This window comes from Triturus cristatus, chromosome 8 (assembly GCF_964204655.1).
Source record: "Triturus cristatus chromosome 8, aTriCri1.1, whole genome shotgun sequence".
Classification (NCBI taxonomy): domain Eukaryota; kingdom Metazoa; phylum Chordata; class Amphibia; order Caudata; family Salamandridae; genus Triturus; species Triturus cristatus.
The window spans coordinates 465,147,020-465,167,129 of record NC_140591.1 but is presented as its reverse complement, the minus strand read 5'-3'; the positions used below and the strand labels follow the sequence as shown (position 1 = coordinate 465,167,129).

At 48.9% G+C, this 20,110-nt stretch overlaps 1 protein-coding gene across 2 annotated transcripts in view; it reads left to right on the top strand.

The window, feature by feature from the left end:
* KPNA3 (karyopherin subunit alpha 3) overlaps positions 1–20,110 on the top strand; it is a 743,375-nt gene that overhangs the window by 273,282 nt on the left and 449,983 nt on the right. For both annotated transcript variants that reach the window (XM_085621926.1, XM_085621927.1), the window contains 3 exons: positions 349–518; positions 2,565–2,609; positions 2,715–2,846. In XM_085621926.1, coding sequence (XP_085478052.1) covers positions 349–518; positions 2,565–2,609; positions 2,715–2,846 — 347 coding nt within the window. The remainder of the gene's footprint in view (positions 1–348; positions 519–2,564; positions 2,610–2,714; positions 2,847–20,110) is intronic.

The window sequence follows — 20,110 nt, the reverse complement described above, 5'->3', positions numbered from 1 at the left end:
GTACTTCCAACGTATATTTCTCTCTCCCTCACACACATAAAATGAATGTAGAATGTAAACTTGTCAGTCATGTTTTCCTGATTTAGATTTATACCTTTCACATTGTCGTGATTTAGCTAATCTGTTATTGTGTGATAGGACCCAACCCATGGGCATTGTTTAATAGTCTGGATAAAATTAGAAGTCTAGTGAAATAAAACTAATTACATTAACAATTTGTAGACCTGTTTCATTACAAATGTGCTTTATCATAAATTCTTCCCAACAGTCACAACTGAACGTAAGCCATTGTGTGCCAATTTTGGTGTAGTTTTTTTTTTTTTTTTAAAGCATTTGAATTTTCTGCAGGTGATGGTCCTCAATGCCGAGATTATGTAATCTCTCTGGGAGTTGTGAAACCTCTTCTGTCCTTCATCAATCCCTCCATTCCCATTACCTTTCTCCGCAACGTCACATGGGTCATTGTGAATCTCTGCAGGAACAAAGACCCACCGCCACCTATGGAGACAGTCCAGGAGGTATATGACACTACCTTGAAATATTCCATTAAGTTTTAATTGTTTTGCTTTTTAACTTTATTAACACTATATTTGGTTTTAAGAGTTGCCTGTCATGGCCTTTTTATCTAAGCTTGCTGCAGTTATTCTCCACTCTTATGCTGGAAATATTTTAATTTGCATTATTGTTTTAATGTTTTAATTTGTCTCCCGTACATTGCACAGCTGACCTATCCTTTTGTTGAGGTGTACACCAATGACTAGCACTGTGACCTGTGGTGTTGGTTTTATTTTTCCAAAAACTAAGTTCCATTAAAGTCATTATTATACACTTTGCTTACATGTCAAAGAAAAAATGTGTGTTTCTGAGTAGAACTAGTGAGTCATGGTCACACAGTTATAGTGGGATTGACTAATATGCATATCTCTTGCAAGTACGCTCTGCTGAGAAATTAATTTATTCATTTTGTGAAGGGCTAAGTTCTGTTTTCTATCTCTTTCCACTTGTAACTGCTTACAGTATTACTTTCTTTATGCCCGTTCTCCATGTTAATATTCTTTGAAAACCTCACCAACTGAGGGGAACTGGTACTGGGTGACTTCTTTGACTTGTGTTGGGTGAAATTGACTAGATGTTGTCTTGACAAGATTATCTGGTGAGGAGAGCCAGATACTTCTTAGGCTGTCCAGTTTTGCAATCATTGCAGACACTAATGGTCTTGCTGGCGGATTGGTGTAGCTAACTAACTGGGCTGTGTAGACACATGGTCAAGACAATATGCTGAACAGATATGTACAAGTACTGCTGCAGGAAGTCGCACCAAATTACCAGTTCCAGGACGGATCATAGATGAAGGCAGTAGCACACAGTCCACATGATTTCCTCACAATCAGGAAAGGGAGATACTAAAAATAGGGAACTGGGTCACACCTGCTTCAGTCAGGGCCTGCATAGCCTACAATCCACAGGCCAGGCCCCTTCTGCTGTGCTGCATGCGACCATCACCAGAAACATGCATACAGCCCTCTGCTTGGCATGTGCCCACACAATTTGCTCTTGGTGATGTATATGAAAGGGGTGAGCAGTCCATGGATAAGCAGGACCTTCTGATTAGTTTTACTGTTCATCCATCCACTCTTACTCTGTTTTAGGCTCTCAGGAATGGCTAGTTTTGGCATAGGCTATCCCTCTATAGATACAGAAACCAGAATCTGCACCTGCCAAGACACACTACCACCACAAAGGACCAGCAGCATGTGCCAAGAACTCCATCAGTCTGCATGTCACACATTGCTGCACACACTTCTGTTGCCAGACCACTGTGATCTGACACTGTTTGTGTAGGTAAGCCCCTTATCCCCCTGTACAAGGGCCTCCACAAACCTCTGGCTTCCCACAAGACCCATGGGATGTGCCGTGCCAGTCTTACCCCCCCCCCCCCCACACAATCCTTGGTTGATGATGTCTCTTATGTGTGTCCAGGGGCAGTAGGGGGCCTCTTTTCTGACCCTAGACAGCTATCACTTAAATGTCCTCTTCTCCAGGGGGCTTATTTGCACACCACCTCACCGGTGTGTGCCCTTTCTTGGTTCTGTGGCACGGGAATTGGGAACTCCCACTTTACGATTCTTGGTGCACTTTCAATTTCATACCCATTTGCCTACAGGAGTCTCAAACTGCTGCTCATGAAGTCACACAAATGCATAACCTCCCTTCCGCACAGGTCTGTCTGTCCCACAGTGGCTATAATGAGGGTTCTGTTACCCCGCCACTTGGCTGAGACTCCTCCTCTAGATTCTCCAACCCTGAGACAGTCCAGCCAATTTTGACATTTTGTAAATGCCTTTGGACCCCTAGCTCCCAAACAACTGCTTTCAAGAAATACTGCAGCTTTATTCCACTAATCTGATAGCTCTGAGCTCAGCAAATGGTGGTTCTTCATGAGACATGTGCTTTTGTTGCAAACATGGTGGCCCTAATTGTGAAGGTTTGGAAGCTTAAGAAAAATTCCATTAATCAGTTTTTTAAATTTGTTTTTGACCTAGATGTCTTATTTTGTTTTCCAGATTTTGCCTGCATTGTGTGTGCTCATTTATCATACAGATATAAATGTAAGTAAGAGTGCATTTTTATTACATTGAGTTTAGTAGTAAGTCTCATTTATTTGTTCTTTGTGTGTGAATGGGACAAGTAAATACTGAAATTTTCTTTTTCAGATTTTAGTTGACACAGTCTGGGCATTATCCTACTTAACAGATGGAGGGAATGAACAAATACAGATGGTGATTGATTCTGGCGTAGTACCTTTTTTAGTGCCTCTTTTAAGCCACCAGGAGGTTAAAGTACAGGTAATGTTTGATTTTGTATTGTTTAGAATTGCATATGCTTCTCTCAGTGATGCATAACCTGATTGGTTCTCAGTTCAAGGTGACATTTTAAAATAAATAACGGGTAGGTTTAAATCTCAATTTAGTGGAAGCTATCTTAAGTGTTTTAGGGGCCTTTGCCTTTACATTTTTGGATCCTTTTTAGGAACATTTAAATTTCGTCTTAGAAATATTGCCATGACCTCAGTCATCCAGGCATCATCCTGATCATTTACTCTAAGAACCCACTTCCATTAATTCTTCATAACTACTTGCCACTTTCTCTTTAGAGCTTCTTGCACAAGCACTGTTCATCCACTCTGCAGGTGTGATATCAGATAAAGAGGATGCAAAAAATTGAAAAATTAAACTGAACAGGAAAAACGAAAATGAGTGATAAAGGAAAAAAGAGAATGAAACATAGAAGGGGGAATTGGAACAATCTGAAAGAGACACGTTAGTGATAGATTCCTTACCTTAGAATATCCCCAGGCGTCAGACTGGTTCCGGAAAGTTTTCGTCAGCAATACCCCTGCGCGTCGGTAGGCGTCGTCGTACGGCTCCGTGTACGTCGTTGTAGCCGCCGAGATGACGTCGGAGCTACTTAGCCGCGCCCACGCGTGCTGACGTCAGTTCTTTTTTTTTTTTCCGCGCAGCAGCGCATATCCGAGAGAGAGCGGTACCCCTAGTTAAAAGTTTTAACTTGGTTTCTGACAACTTGTTTTGTCGAGTATTGACTCCTGGTGCAGTAGGGATGCCCGGGTTTAAGTCCTGTAGGGCCTACCGCCGAAACATGTCGGTAGCGGACCCGCATGACGTGTGTCTCTTTATGCTTGGGGCACGCCCATGACCCCGAGGCGTGCCCCGATTATCGGGCCATGGCGCCGAAAGCTTTGCGGGAGCGTTACTGCAAGAAGTTGGAAGTTCGGCAGTCAGTTCCGTGCCGTCGAGGGACTGATCGCGGAGCCATCCGCATCGCTCGCCGGAATCGGGGACAGGTAAGTCTAGGCGCCATAAAAAGTCGAAGAAGTGACGTTGCTCTTCCTCTACCCCCCACCGGTCGCGGGACGCTGTGGAGGGAGTGGGTGGTCACTCCCCCGCAGCTCCGTTGGAGCCTCCGTTGTTGCCTGCGGCCTACCCACCCTTTCCGGGACAGCACGCGACTTCGGACGAGGTGCAGGCCTTCGTGTCGGCCATGCGCCATTTGTTTGCCCTGGTGGGTCCCTCCGGAGCGCCTTCGGGCCCCGCGGATCCGTCGGGAGGGTCTGCCTCCGTGCTGCCGCCTTTGGCCTCGGCTATGCCGGCACCATACCCTGCGGCGGCGCCGGCTCTGGCCTCTGCGCCGTGTCTGGATCCGGCCTCTGCACCAGGCGCAGCGCCGCCGCCAACACAGACTGTGCCGAACCGGTACTGGTATCTTACCCCCCATTCCATTTCTTGGTGGGTAGTTTGTCCCATTTCCCTGGGCACCTCGTCCTTACCGGCCTCTTCAACAACTGGTGGACGAAGGGGAGTACTGGGAGGGGTCTGAGGACCCTCTTGCAGCTCAATGCGAGGATGAGCCTGAATGCGAGGGTGATGTGGAGGGTCCAGGTGATCTGGATTTTTCTCCACACCCTGGTACACTGTCCCCTTCTTCCGTGGCTACGGAGGAGGTTGGAACTTTTTCAGTGGTGTTGCACGGCTGAGGCTCTTAACCTCGAGCTCCCTTCTGTACCTATCAGGACCTATCTTCTGACCGAGGTGCTGCAGCCACAATCGTCCTCTGTGGAGCCGTTGCTGCCCTTCAATGAGGCGCTTACTGATATCCTGTTGAGCTCCTGGAACAAACCTAATATAGGAGTTCCTGTAGACAAGGGTGTGGCACGCCGCCATCGCCCAACGTGGTACGATCCCAGCTTTCTCACACAACACCCGATGCCTGAGAATCTGGTTGTCCAGGCTTCTGCCTCGCCGAGTGCATTCCCTTCTGCTCCTCCGGACAAGGAATCTAGGAAACGGGAGCAGTTTGGGAAAAAGATTTTCACTTCTACCAGTTCCGGGTTGTGAGCTGTGAATACTGCGTGGCTGTTGGGCCGCTATTCACATTCTGTGGGGGATACCGTGGAACAGGTGCTGCCTCCGTGCCCTGTGGAGGCATGGGTGGTTCTCTCCCAGGCCATTACCGAGGGGAGTGATGCTGCTAAATTTACCATCCGTTGTGGGCTTGACACAGCCGATTCTCTCAGCAGGGCACTTTCCACAACGGTGGCGCTGCGCCGTTACACTTGGCTTAGAACTACTGGCTTCTCCGGGGCTGTTCAGAACACCCTGCTGGACATGCCTTTTAATGGCACACGCCTCTTTGGTGACCAGGCAGATAGCACCCTGGAATGCTTCAAGGACTCTCGAGCTACGGCCCAGTTCTTAGGTCTCGCCACCATGCGTATTCCCTCGGGGTCCGCTTTTCGCTCCTTTTGAGGTCAGGGTCGAGGCGCCCAGGCGCATTCCTTTCAGACCCGCAAGCTTGCGCAGCTGCAGTCTCAGCGCAGCCGCAGACGAGGGGCCCGCCGTGGTTGGTCCCGAGGACAGCGTGCGGGTCTGCAAATAGTCCGAAAGGACTACTCCCTCCGCTTCGGGTCTACCCCTCCAGCCATGCCACCTCAGTTCCACCACGTGTCGGGGGATCACTTGTCACTTCTCCAGCAGGAAGTTGCGACCCTCTTGCCAAGGGGGGCCATCGAGCGTGTTCCGACGCCAGAAGTAGGTCATGGTTGTTATTCTCACTACTTCGTAGTTCCGAAGAAGGACAAGGGCCTGCGTCCTATCTTGGACCTCCGGAAGGTCAACCGCTTCCTCCGGAAGGAGAAGTTCAAGATGCTCATGCTTGCTCAGGTCTTGTCTGCCCTGGATCCGCAAGACTGGCTGATAGCGTTGGACTTGCAGGATGCTTATTTTCATATACCCATCCTGCCGGCCCACCATCGTTACCTACGGTTCACGGTAGGCCATGAGCACTTTCAGTTCACCGTGCTCCCTTTCGGCCTTACCAGCGCCCCGTGGGTGTTCACGAAAGTGATGGCAGTGGTCGCAGCTCATCTGCGCAGATCAGGGGTTTCAGTCTTCCATTATCTCGACGACTGGCTGTTGAAGGCGGGCTCGCCCCAGGCAGTTGTCTCCCACCTCCAGACTTCGGCCGACCCCTGCATTTGCTCGGGTTTTCGATCAACATGCCGAAGTCGCACCTGATTCCTTCTCAAAAGCTCCTCTTCATCGGAGCGGTTCTGGATACGGCGCAGTTTCGGGTTTATCCTCCCGAACAGCGAGTCAGGGACATTTGGGCTATGAATCCGATCTTTCGGCCCTGGTCCTGGGTTTCGGTCAGGAAGACCCGGAGGCTGCTGGGCCTCCTGCATCCTGCTGATCTATCATGCCAGATGGCATATGCGGGCTCTGCATTGGGACCTGAAGTTCCAGTGGACGCAGCATCTGGGGAACCTGTCCGACTGCGTCCAGATCTCGGAGGGCACGGCACAGGACTTGCAGTGTTGGCTCACGAACCAGCGTTGGGTCAGCGGCAGATCAGTCTCCCTTCCCCCAACTGGAGCCCACAGTGGTGACGGACGCGTCCCTCCTGGGATGGGGCGGCCACATGGGAGAGGCGGAGATCAGAGGCCTCTGGTCTCCGATGGAGTCCAAGCTCCATATCAATCTTTTGGAGCTCGGGGCAATCCTACTTGCACAGAAAGTATTTCTTCCCTCTGTCAAGGGTAGAGTAGTGCAGGTGTTCCAGGACAACACCACCGCCATGTGGTACTGCAACAAGCAGGGTGGGGTGGGGTCGTGGACCCTTTGTCAGGAGGCTCTACGTCTCTGGACGTGGCTGGAACGTAAAGACATTTCCTTGGTGGTTCAACACCTGGCAGGTACACTGAACGCCAGGGCGCATGTTGGATCACGAATGGCGTCTTCACTCGGAGGTTGTGCAAGGTCTCTTTCAGCAGTGGGGAGAACCTTGGTTAGATCTATTCGCAACCGAAGAGAACGTGCAATATCAGCAGTTCTGTGCGTTGGAGTTTCCAAGGCGGCACTCGCTCAGACTCTTTTCGTCGCGAGTGGAGTTGCGGTCTATTGTACGCCTTTCCGCCTATACCACTTCTGCCCAGAGCGCTGAAGAAGATCAGACGCGACCGGGCCCAAGTCATTCTTGTGGCGCCGGACTGGGCTCGAAGAGTTTGGTATCCCGAGCTACTCGGTATGAGCGTAGATCCCCAGATCCGACTGCCTCTTCGGGAGGATCTCCTGTCGCAGCAACAGGGGACGGTCCTCCACCCGAACCTGTCCAGCCTCCACCTCCTTGCGTGGAGCTGGAGCGGCAACAGCTGATTCCATTTGACTTGCCTCCTGAAGTCTGTAATGTAATTCTGGCAGCCAGGCGTCCCTCTAGTAAAACGGTATACGCCTGTCGTTGGAAAATATTTGTGGCATGGTGCACAGCGAAAGCTGTAGATCCTCTTGCTGCCCCTCTTTCTGAGGTCCTATTGTTCCTTCTTTATTTGGTCCAGCAGGGCTCTGCTCTGGGCACTATCAAGGGCTACCTTTCTGCTCTCTCAGCCTTTCTTAGGCTGCCTGATCAGCCCTCTCTTTTCAAGTCCCCGGTTGTCAATAGGTTCCTCAAAGGCCTTAATCACCTTTACCCTCCTATTCCTTTTGTGATGCCTCAATGGAACTTAAACCTGGTTCTCACATACTTGATGTGCGCTCCCTTTGAGCCTCTTCATAACTGTCCTTTGCGGTTATTAACTTTGAACACTGTCTTCCTGGTGGCCATAACCTCTGCTCGGCGGGTGAGTGAACTCCAAGCTCTTTCCTGTAAACCTTTCCTGGCGATTCATCCGGACAAGGGTGTGCTTCGACCACGTCCCTCCTTTCTATCAAAAGTAGTCTCTGCCTTTCATCTCGGGAAAACTGTCACTGCCCACTTTCTTTCCGCCTCCGCACCCTTCAAGAGAAGAGGAGAGGCTCCACCGTCTGGATCCAAAACGTGCGCTTTCATTCAATCTCAACCGCACACAACAGTTTCGGGTGGATGAGCAGCTCTTTATTGGCTGCGTGGGTGCCAAGAAAGGCCAGGCTGTGCACAAGCGAACTATCTCACGATGGGTTGTCTTGTGCAATAAAGCCTGTTACTCTCTGGCTAAAAAGGAACCTCCGGTTGGGCAACGCGCCTATTCTACCAGGGCGACAGCAGCTACTACAGCATTGGGACGCGGTGTCCCCCTGCAAGACATCTATCAGGCGGCCACTTGGGCCTCGTTGCATACTTTCACTAAGCACTATTGCCTTGACCGTCTGGTCCGGAGAGACGGCTTCTTTGGCCGTTCGGTTCTCCGTGACTTTCTGGTATAATCTCACTTTGCAGACCCACCACCGGGGTTGGTATTGCTTGGGTATGTATTCTAAGGTAAGGCATCTATCATTAACGTGTTTCTTTCAGATGCACAAGTTACTTGTGTAACGATATGTCTGTAAGAGACATTAGTTAGTGATAGATTCCTTACCGCCCGCCCATCCTCCCCGTTCTGCAAACTGTTCCCTAGGGTTCAGGTCATCCCTTTCAGGACCCTAGTTCTATTGCACCAGTAGTCGGTCTCTGGCATGGCTCTGCGTGCCTGGCGCGGAAAAGTTGTGTACAGAACTGACGTCTAAGTAGCTCAGACGTCATCTCGGCGGCTATGACGCCAGCGACGTACGCGGAGCTGTACGACGTTGCCTACCGACGCGCAGGGGTATTGCTGATAAACTTTCCGGATCCAGTCTGATGCCTGAGGAATTTCTAAGGTAAGGAATCTATTACTAACTAATGTCTCTTACAGATATATTGTTACACAAGTAAGTAACTTGCGCTTTAAAGGTGGAGAGCATAATATAGTAGGCAAAACAAGTTGAGTGTGGAAAGCTAGCACATAGACAAGCTAGATTTGAGACAAAATGGGTTAAGTCAAGAGGGAGTGTGAATGAATGTAGGAAGAAATGGAAGACCGAGATAGGAGTGCTGTGGGAAACGAAGGAGGGTGAGATGCAGGCAGATATTTTTATATGGAGCAGGTGAGAAAAAGAATTGGGCAAGAGTTTGGAAAGCTGACGAGCAAATCTGAGAAATGAGGTGTTCATATGAGAGATGATTTAGTCTCATTAGTTTTTATAAACATCTTTACAACAGCAGGTTATGAGCAAATTCAACAACATCCCTCCATTTCTCTCCAGAGAGTGAAGATGTTTGTGTTTACTCCGCAGGGTATAGCTCCCCCTTTTATTTTTTTACTGTTCACACACTATTGATAAGATCTGCAAGTCCCTTAAAGACCTTGGGCAAATGGGTGGTCTACTCCCAGCGAAGAAAAATTCTAGTAAAGTTTGTGAACTCTGTCTCATTTCTATCTGTCATGCAAGAGTTTCTCCACTGCAAGCTCTCACCAGAGTCATTGATTTATGTAGTGTTTGCTATGCCCCTCGAAGTAATGTAATTGTAAGATTTTTTTTTTTTACACCTTTCCCTTCCACCAAGTGACATTTGGGACCCATCCTAAATTAATACTAGCTGGTTCGCTGGGGATAATGGGTTGGTCTGATTTGGTGTTTCTGAGAACTGCACCCAAGAATTTTTCAATATTGGGATGCCTACTTCCACTAGATTTGGATTAGGGGATCCCTGTTTCGTACTGCCTCCAGTTTTAGTCTAGGAAATTTGAATCAAATATTTACATTTTAACTGTAATGTAATGCCATGTATAGATAATCTTCCTACTCTCTTCTATACTCTCTACACTATTTGTTCCGTGACCTGCCCTATTGATTATATGTCCCATACCAGGTCTGCGAACCTGAGACAGCTTCTTCTCCCACACTATCTGGAAACATTTCTTCTGTCTTTCAACCTTTGATCTGAGGAGTCTGTATATTTTCGATGTTCTATGCCAGTTGCTATCTGAGACTTGAGGTAGTTTTCCAAATTAGTGAATTGTTAGTTCTTGTATAATCGATTTGTGTAAGTCACAATGTTTGAGCTGAGTACTGGAATCTTTCTCCCTTCTCTAGCCCATATTCTGATTTGTTTGAACAGGTTTGTCTTCTCTTTTTCAGAGAGATTGCTAAGCTCATTGCAGCTACTGTCGTCCCATTTTTTTTTTTAAGTCTCTCTATTTAGGCTGAGCTGAAGTCTGTGTTATCAAATACTGGAGCTTATGGGAAAGAAAAGCTAGTTAGTTCCTTCGAGATCCTCACCGAGTCAGTCTCATACTTGTAGAATAGTGCTAAAGCTGTTGGATCCCTAGATCTTCAGACTCTAATCATTACTTAGTGTCCAGTCAAGGTATAGTCTAATACACACCAGTATTTTTCTGTTTCGGTTCTTGGCTGGTTCCACATGTCTGGGTTCCCCAGGCCACCTTTGCTATGGAGATAATAGCCCTATCCTCCTTTTCTGCCCTCCAACTATGTACTTGACGAATGCCCTTTGTAGCTGTCATATGAATGTATAAGGGTTGGGTGCGGGGGGCTGGTATCTGTGGGCCTTAAAGCGATATAGTGCACTTAGTAAAATTTCATCCATGCTTTTTGATCCATCCATGACCGTTGGATGTTGTGCCAGGCTGAAGTTGATTTCTGACTTATTGAAATAGTATAGCCTAGTTAACTGAGGAAAAAGGTAATTGATTTCTGAAGTTATTTTGACCCACCCAGGATATGTAGGTGATTCCATTACTCGTTTGAATAGTGTTTCTTTTCCCAGAGTCTGACTTGTGGGTGGCTTTGTGTTCAAGTTTAACATTGCAGACTTCTGTAGTTTAGTTTTATAACCAGAGTTAGTGCGAAAGTTTTGTAGCTTGACTGTTAATTCCGGTATGGAGCTGGTAGGCTTTAATTGTCACCAGCACATCATGTGCAAATATCATTGAGTGTAATTGGATCATGCCCCTGCCCCTCTCCTCTTGTATGTCTATTTTCTCATATCTTTTGTGCCCACATTTTCAGGTACAGTACAAATATGAGCTGGAACAGTGCTCAGCCCTGTCTTGTCTTCCTATTATTGTATCCAATTTGCTCCTGTTGTTGTGGGCTCTTGTCTTTGGGGGACTGGTGACAATCACAGAGCCTACCACCTCCATACCAGAATTAACAGTCGAGCTACTAACCTTCCGCACTAACTCTGGTTATAAAATTAGCCTACAGAAGTCTGCAATGTTAAACTTGAACACAAGGCCATCCACAATTCAGACTCTGGGAAAAGAAACACTATTCAAATGAGCAGTGGAATCATTTACATATCCTGGAGTGGTCAAACTAGCCCATAACGTCCTCAGACTGTCTTCTCTATCTGCGAAGTTCCAAATGCTTATGGTCTTTTTAAAGTTATCCACACCCCACCCAATCAAAAGCTTCTCCAGTATTGGGGTATCTCTCATAGATTCACATGCCTGAATCATTCCCCCTCGTCGGAGTGGGAATACCACGGTACATAAAAATAGCAATAAACATACATATAGAAACCATACCATAGTAACCTAGAACCAGGAGGTAAAGTAGCTAGAAATCAAAAGGAAAAAATCCTCCACTTTCATGACTCGTCCAAGTCATTATATATAGTCCAAACTACAGCCAATCAGGCGACAGCACCCTCCAGAATGTTCTCCTCAGAGGCTCAGGCTCTCAGATTTTCTACCGCATGTCGTGTTAAGGGAGTCTCCCTGAGCTCTGCTCAGTACTTCTCAGGTTTCTTCAGGTTCGAGGCATGTGGGCTGCTGAATTCATCTGTGCATAGATCGCCGCCTAGTGTTGGGTCCGGATGATTGCACATTGTTGTCCTGGAAGAGTCTTCGAAGTATCCTGAGATGGGTGACTCCTCCCCTGGACCACAGTGCGCATGGGCATCCTCTCCATCCCCAGATTGTTTTTTTCCGCCATTGGGTTCGGATGCAACTATCTTAGCTCAACTTCGGAATACTTAGTTTTAGGCCAAAAGGCCTATAGTTTTCGTTGGTACAGTTACCGTTCGGTGTCGACTACTAGTTCTAGTGCTCCACACCCTTTTCAAAATTTCGAATCGAATTGGTCCAAACTTCGACGCTCCATCGACGATGGAATCGAGAACTCCGTTCAAGAGGTGTCCGTTGTGCCACGCCAAGTACCCTCACATCGATGTCCACCCGGTCTGTAATAAATGTCTCTCGCCGGATCACGACGAATCAAAATGCATGGCCTGCGCGCGGTTCCGATCCAAGAAAACTCTACGGAACCGACGGGCAGCGAGGCTCGAGGCGCAGCAGGCAGCGCCCGCACCCACCAACATATTCAGCACCGAGGACGCCGAGAGCGTGGAAGAAATACTATCTAGCCCCGCTTCGGAGCATGGTTCCCAATCGGACGACGATGACGAAGAGCTCTTTCGACGTGAAGAAGCCGTCGACGAGGTAGGGGACATCGACAAAGCCTATGGGGCTGATGAAGACAGCTCTCCCGAGGAGTTTGGCCAATCCGTCGAAACGGAGGCCGAAATTAGTCGTTAGGCTCCGGTCGAGGGATCGCCTTCGGGCCTTACCCAAGACCTAATCCATGGTTTCTCGGCCCCGCCTTCCGGCCCGGCACTGAACACTATGCAAGAGCCAATATTACCCAAGACGACCGGGTTGTTAAACCCTAAAACATCCATCGCTCCAGTCCCTTCCAAATCGAAATCGAAAGCGAAACTGGTGTTGGTCGGATCAAAGGCGTCGAAACAGTCCACTGCCCCGGCGCCGAAGAAAGTCGTCGGCTCCGAACGCGTACAAAAAGACTTCGGCGCCGAGCTCACCGCAGCAGACGCGGTCGACGCACTGAAGAAGCGCGCCCCCGTGCACCACAAGGCACAGACACCTTCGGCGCCGACACCGAAGCCCGTCGCCTCCGCAGTCAAAATGGCTGCCTCGGCTACGTCGACGCCTAAAGCACCGATGCCGAAGAAGTCGTTGACTATCGATGCATCCCTTCAAGCCAGTGACCCCCTTCCGACAAAAAAGTCGGGGTCGGCCTCCACACCTACTACCAAGATGCCCACCAAACCACCATCTCAGTTTGCTGTGCAACAGGTCTCTGCATCTCTCCAACGTATCCGGGACCAGGTAGCCCTCCACTCTACCTCGGGTCCCCACACTACCTCACACGGTACAGTTCACTCGGAGCCCACCAACATTACCTTTGGACTGCCACCGACATCGGCACCGAAACTCTTTCAAATTCAGACACGTGTCCTCCACACACAGTCCACCACCTCTGGCCTACCAGAACACGACCCTTAAGGGCCAAAGTTTATCGACGCCGACACTGGCAGGCTCATGCTCCACAAGCGCAAGATCACTCCAGTCAGGGAAGAGGTGCCATACAAAATTCCTCTTAAACGCAAGCTACTGGCGGAGCAGGAACCAATGCTACAAGAGCACCTCCATCCCCTCCACTTAGATCCGCAGTCCTTTTCTCCTACCCCTTCTGAATCGGACCCAATGCAGGAATATGGTGGGGACGATACCATCTACCCCGGGGACGCAGATCCCGATGAAACACAGGATCCTGATCAGGCATGGGATGACCCCACAGACCCAAGTGTCACGCCACATGCTCAGGACACGCAACTCTACAATATTAAAACTTCTCCTACAGAGGACACGGCCGCAATTAATGCCCTTATCGAACGGGCTGCTGCTCATCATGGGGTGAAACTGCACTCTGACGCCATTGAGGAGGACTTCCTGCTTGACACTTTCGCATCTTCGGAAAGAACTGTCAAGACTCTGCCCATGCTTAAAGGGGTTCTGAAGCCTGCCAAAGACATTTTCAAAGACACCACAAGAGCCCGAGTCTTAAACCCCAGGATTGAAAAGAAATATAAGCCTGCACCTGGTGACCCTAAATACATTAGGGGTCAGTTGCCATTAGACTCTATGGTGGTTGCCAATGCTCGCAAACGAGCCCACTCACAGACAATTGGTGATGCTCCTCCCCCAGACAAAGAGTCAAAGTTCCTTGAAACATCTGGCAAACGTGTGGCAGCGCAAGCAGCCAATATCCTGCGCATTGCCAACACACAAGCACTCCTGGCACGTTATGACAGGTCACATTATGACACGCTAGAGTCACTGCTCCAACACCTACCAGAGGAGTATAAAGAGTCAGCGGAGCTCCTCATTAGAGAAGGACAACTCCTCACTAATGCGTCCATAAAATGCGCCCTAGACGCAGCTGACACAGCGGCCAGGGCAATAAACACTAGTGTCATGCTGCGACGCCATGCCTGGTTACGCATCTCAGGCTTCAAACCCGAGATCCAAAACAATATCCTCAACTTACCGGTTAACACGGAATTTTTATTTGGCCCAGACGTTGACGCTACCCTAGAGAAAATAAAAAAAGACACAGATACTGCCAAATCTATGGGGGCGCTACAAACCCAACAATTTCGTAGTGGCTCCTTTCGTCGCACTGGAAATAGGGGAACGTCAAGAGGCCAGGGTTCACAACAACAGTATGCCAAAGGTGGCACACAAACCACCTACGACAAAAACAACAGGGGTGGATATCTTGGATCCAGCGCCAAGGGCAGGGGACGTGGATATGGCAACACCAGGTCCTCCCCAAAAAACAAACAGTGACGCCCTCTCCCTACCCCCCGACCACTTAACACCTGTCGGGGGACGACTCCAGCTGTTCCTGCCCGCATGGAAGAACATCACCACGGACAGGTGGGTCAGGGACATCGTTCAACATGGGTACTGTCTGGAACTAACTTCCACTCCACCCAATATACCACCGAAGCACCGTCCTATGTCAGCTGAACACTTACATTTACTCCAGCAAGAAGTGCTTGCTATGCTCGCAAAAGGGGCCATAGAAGTAGTGCCCACCGCCCAGCAGGGCACAGGAGTGTACTCTCTGTACTTCTTGATCCCAAAAAAGGACGGCTCGCTCCGACCTATCCTAGACCTGCGACCCCTAAACCTATATATACTGTCGGAGCATTTCCATATGCTCACCCTCCAACAGGTTCTCCCACTACTCACTCAGGGGGATTTCATAGCTACACTAGACCTGAAGGATGCATACTTCCACATACCAATACACCCTTCACACAGGAAATACCTCAGATTCACCATTCAGGGGAATCACTATCAGTTCAAAGTTCTCCCCTTCGGAGTAACAACAGCGCTCAGGGTCTTTACCAAGTGCCTGGCGACAGTGGCCGCGCATCTGCGAAGACAAAATATTCACGTCTTCCCTTATTTGGACGACTGGCTAGTTCAGGCCAAATCAGCACAACAATGTGCCACCCACATGTCCCACACCATTCACCTTCTTCACGATCTGGGATTCTCACTAAATTACCCAAAATCAAGTCTCCAACCTGCGCACGTACAACAGTACTTAGGCGCGACAATCAACACTCTGGCTGCCACAGCTCAGCCAACTTTAGTGAGAATCAACAGCATGCAACTGCTGATCTCAAAATTCAAACCTCAACACTCCCTTTCGGCGCGAGTGTTCATGCAGTTGATAGGCATGATGGCCTCCTGCATCTTCATAGTCCCACACGAGACTACATATGCGCCCGCTTCAGGAGTGCTTAGCACGTCAGTGGAATCAGGCTCAAGGACAGTTGAAAGACCTAGTGTTGGTGAGCGGTCGGGCATACAACTCTCTGCATTGGTGGAATCCACAAAACCTTTGCAAGGGTCGACCGTTCCAAGAGCCTGTCCCACAAATAATACTGACGGCGGATGCGTCTCTCCAGGGATGGGGAGCTCATGTACTCAATTACACAGTGCAGGGACTATGGACTACACAACAGAAGAAGATGCACATCAACGTTCTGGAACTGATGGCAATCTTCCTGGCAATGAAAGCATTCAAAGTACTGTGCAACAAGGTCGTGTTGATCCGGACGGACAACATGACTGCTATGTACTACATGCAGAAGCAGGGAGGAACACACTCTCCACAGTTCTCATCTGGCACAGAGCATGTGGAAGTGGGCCATTCAGAGGAACATATTCCTCATGGCGGAACACCTCCCCAGCAAGGACAACCAGATGGCGGATCTGCTCAGCAGACACAGCCACCAGATGCACGAGTGGGAGTTACACCCATCAGTACTCCAACCGTACTTCCAGCAGTGGGGTCATCCAGAGATAGACCTATTCGCCACAAAGGAAAACGCAAAATGCCAAAGCTTTGCCGCCAGGTTCCCACATCCACAGTCGCAGGGCAATGCGATATGGATGAACTGGTCCGGCAGATTTGCGTACGCTTTTCCCCCAGCGCCGTTGATACCGCTGGTGGCACGCAAACTGCGACAGCACTCACTGACACTCATCCTGGTTGCTCCAACATGGGCACGCCAGCCATGGTACACCACCTTTCTGGAACTTTCCGTGGTGCCGCATCAAAGACTGCGGATCAAACCAGCGCTTTTGACGCAGAACCATGGAGAAATTCAACACCCAGATCCGCAACAGCTGAACCTGGCAATCTGGCTCCTGAAGTCCTAGAGTTTGGCTACCTAAACCTGCCACCTGACTGTATGCAATTAATCATTAAGGAAGCTAGGAGACCCACTACCAGAGGTTGCTATGCAGCCAAATGGAAGAGGTTTGTCGTTTATTGCACCAACAATCACATTAACCCGCTAGACGCATCTATTCAAAACATAATCTGCTATCTATTACACCTATACCGATGCAATCTAGCATACACCTCAATACGTGTCCATTTAACCGCAATAGCAGCCTATCTCCAAAACAGGCAGCACCTCTCTTTATTCAGAGTGCCTGCCATCAAAGCCTTCTTGGAAGGACTTAAACGGGTGATTCCCCCAAGGCACCCCCCAGCCCCGGTGTGGAACCTCAACTTGGTCCTCACCAGACTAATGGGTCCACCCTTTGAACCTCTCCATTCTTGTGAGATTAAATTCCTTACCTGGAAAGTGGCTTTCCTGGTTGCCATCACTTCCTTAAGAATAGTTAGTGAACTCCAGGCACTAACCATTCAAGAGCCATTTATACAAGTTCACGCAAACCGGGTCGTACTGCGTACCAACCCCAAATTGCTGTGTATTCTATGCACAGATATGAATTCAGCAGCCCACATGCCTCGAACTGAATATGCTACTTACCAGTATGCATCTGTTCTTGGCATGTAGGGCTGCTGACATTCATATCGCCCACCCTCCTACCCGGCGCCTGTCGCAGCTGCAGCTCTCAGAATTACTGTATAGCATGGTCATCACTTCCTGTATCTACTCCATCACTGCCACAATGGCGAAAAACAATCTGGGGATGGAGAGGATGCCCATGCGCACTGTGGTCCAGGGGAGGAGTCACCCATCTCAGGATACTTCGAAGACTCTTCCAGGTCAACAATGTGCAATCATCCGGACCCAACACTAGGCGGCGATCTATGCACAGATATGAATGTCAGCAGCCCTGCATGCCAAGAACAGATGCATACTGGTAAGTAGCATATTCAAAATGTTTCATTTTATGTTTTCTTCAAACAAATCTCTCTTTCGACCTTGTGAATCTTGTGGGAAGCTCCGGCTGTTTTCAGAAGCCCCCACAAGAAGTGCATTTACTGCTTATATCCTGACCACCAGGTGAGAGACTGCAAGATCTGCAGAACTTTCCCACAAAAGACTCTGAGGGACAGAGAGGGATGTCTACTTCTGTGGCTACAGAAGATTAAAGATCAGGACAATCCCTTATCTGAAGTTGGAAATATTGCCTCTGTTAAGACTACTTCCTCTAGGAAGAGGACTGCTGACACAGATTTATCTTCTCCTGTGTCTAAGGTGCCGAAAAAACAGTACACCTCTAAGAGTGCTGAGCTGCCTTCTACTTCAAAAAAGGGTACTCCACCTTCTAAGAGTAAATCTCTGCCATCTACGCCCCCGAGAAACATTCTGAAGTCTCAGTCTTCAAAACTAGTTTCTGACCGAGATTTACCTCCGAAATGGGGCCCCTTGTCGACGAGCTCAACGACGATGTCTTCGTCGTCGAAGCCTACAGTCGCCGCGACAACTACGTCGACTTCTACTTTCTCGTCGCCGAAGCCTATGATAATTTCGTCGGCATCCTCGCCGTCGACGCTGGTATCCGTCTCCGTGAGACCAGTCCTGTCGGCAAAATACGTGAAGTCTACCGTCTACGTTCCTTCGAAGATAAAGTGTGGTCGATGATTGCCACCTCGTCGACGCTACAGCTGTCTTCATGCACGGCTCTTCAGGTGTGGTCTTCGTCTACGCCCACAGCATCTTCTACATAGTCAACGACACCGTCTACGCAGTTGTCTCCGTCGACAGCAGCGCCTTCTTTGCTACAAAGACGTGGATCTTCCTTGGAGGTCCTCTCTCCAATTCACATCTCCACTACTAAGGTTCCTCTTGTGTTACCTGAGCAGGTCCTGGACTATGGAGAAGATGATGAAGAATCGGATGAGGGTGATAGGTTTCGTACTGCCAGGAGCCCATCTGAGCTCTTCATTAAATATCAAGATGTGGATCAAGGAGATGATTTCTGCCCGGAGACTGTTCTTTCAGCTCCAGATCCAATCCCTACGGCCCAAACGCCTTTGGCTCTTCAAAATAATCTGCAGTACATGTTGGACGATTATCGCCGTTTCCCTCCATCTGAATCTGCTTCTTCTATACCACCTACACCCGTTGCTCAATCTTTATCAGCATTGATGTCGCCCAGACCAAATTCTCCGGTACCTTCGCATCATTCTCAGGACGCTCACACCACGGACGACGATAGGGAGGAAGGAGAATTGGATGACAGATCACTCCTTACGGAATGGGATGACTACCAGATACAAACTCCGTCTCCTTCTACTCCTGCTCCGGTCTACTCTCCTCCAGTTGACATCGGAGGTTTTAATCTTCTCATGGAGAGGGCAACACAACGGTTCCTCCTTCCTATGGAAACAAAGAAGGATGATAGATTCCTTTACGATTTTAAAGATCAACCGAGGAAACAAATGCGGTCTATCCCTATTATTGATTTCATTTGGCAGGAGAACTAAAGCTTATGAAAGCTCATGCTTTTATTCCTGCGGTCCTGCCCCGCCTCGAGAAGAAATACAAGGCACCAGACAATTTGCCAGCATGTCTGATAGGTCAGCCAAAGGCAGATTCCGTTATTGCCCAGGTAGCTCAACGACGATCGCGGAATTCCTCCTCTCTGCTGTCTGCTCCTCCCGATCAGGATGGGAGACGTCTGGACGCTATTGGTAAGAAAGTTTCGACCATGGCAGCAACGTCCGTCCGTGCAGCTAACTCACTGGCTATCTTAGGCTGATACGACAGACAGATGTGGTTGGACATTTCTCCCTACATGAACATGTTGCCTGAGCCCTCTAAGTCAGAGGCGCTCAAAATTTCTTCAGGAGGCGGAACGAAGCTCAGCTGAGATTATTGATTCGGCTGTGGATGTTGCGTCTACAGGTTTTCGACAACTGGCAGGTGCCGCAGTCCTGCGGCGACAGGGCTGGGTAAAATCCACATTTCGCCAGGAGGTTCAGGCTAAAATAATTAATGTCTTTTGACCGCGAGTCTCTTTTTCTGTCAGCATGTTGAAGAGGCCTTCCAGGCCATTAAAAAGGATACCGAGACATCAAGATCTCTCGGTACTCTTCAGTTTCGGAAACCGCATTTTCATGGCGCTAGAGGCCGTGGATCCTTCTATGGTTGAGGAGGCTGTAATCAGCAAAGACAATACCAGTACTATCAGAGTAACCAACGTTATTCTTCTCAGCGCCAACAATCCTTCAGGCAACAACCAACTACCTCTTAGTCACAAAACAGGAGAAAGTCTTCCTACCGCGGACGTGATACGTCTAAGAAGCAATGACAACTGCCACCTGCTCTACCGCTTACCCCTTCAAAGTTGGAGGAAGAATCTCCTGTTTTTACTCAAACTGGTCAGCTATAACAACAGACAAATGGCTCTTGGACATTGTGGCCAGAGACCATGTTCTAGAGTTTGTAAAACTTCCTCTGAATTCTCCTCCCAAAGGACCACCTCCAGCTCACCTCACAGAGCTTTTTCCCCAAATAAATTTGATGTTACGAAAAAGAGCGATCAAAGTAGTTCCTCAATTGCAAAGAGGAACCGGTTTCTGTTCCAGATTTTTTTAATAAAAAAGAAATCTGGAGAATGGCGCCCCATTCTAGATCTTTACTCCCT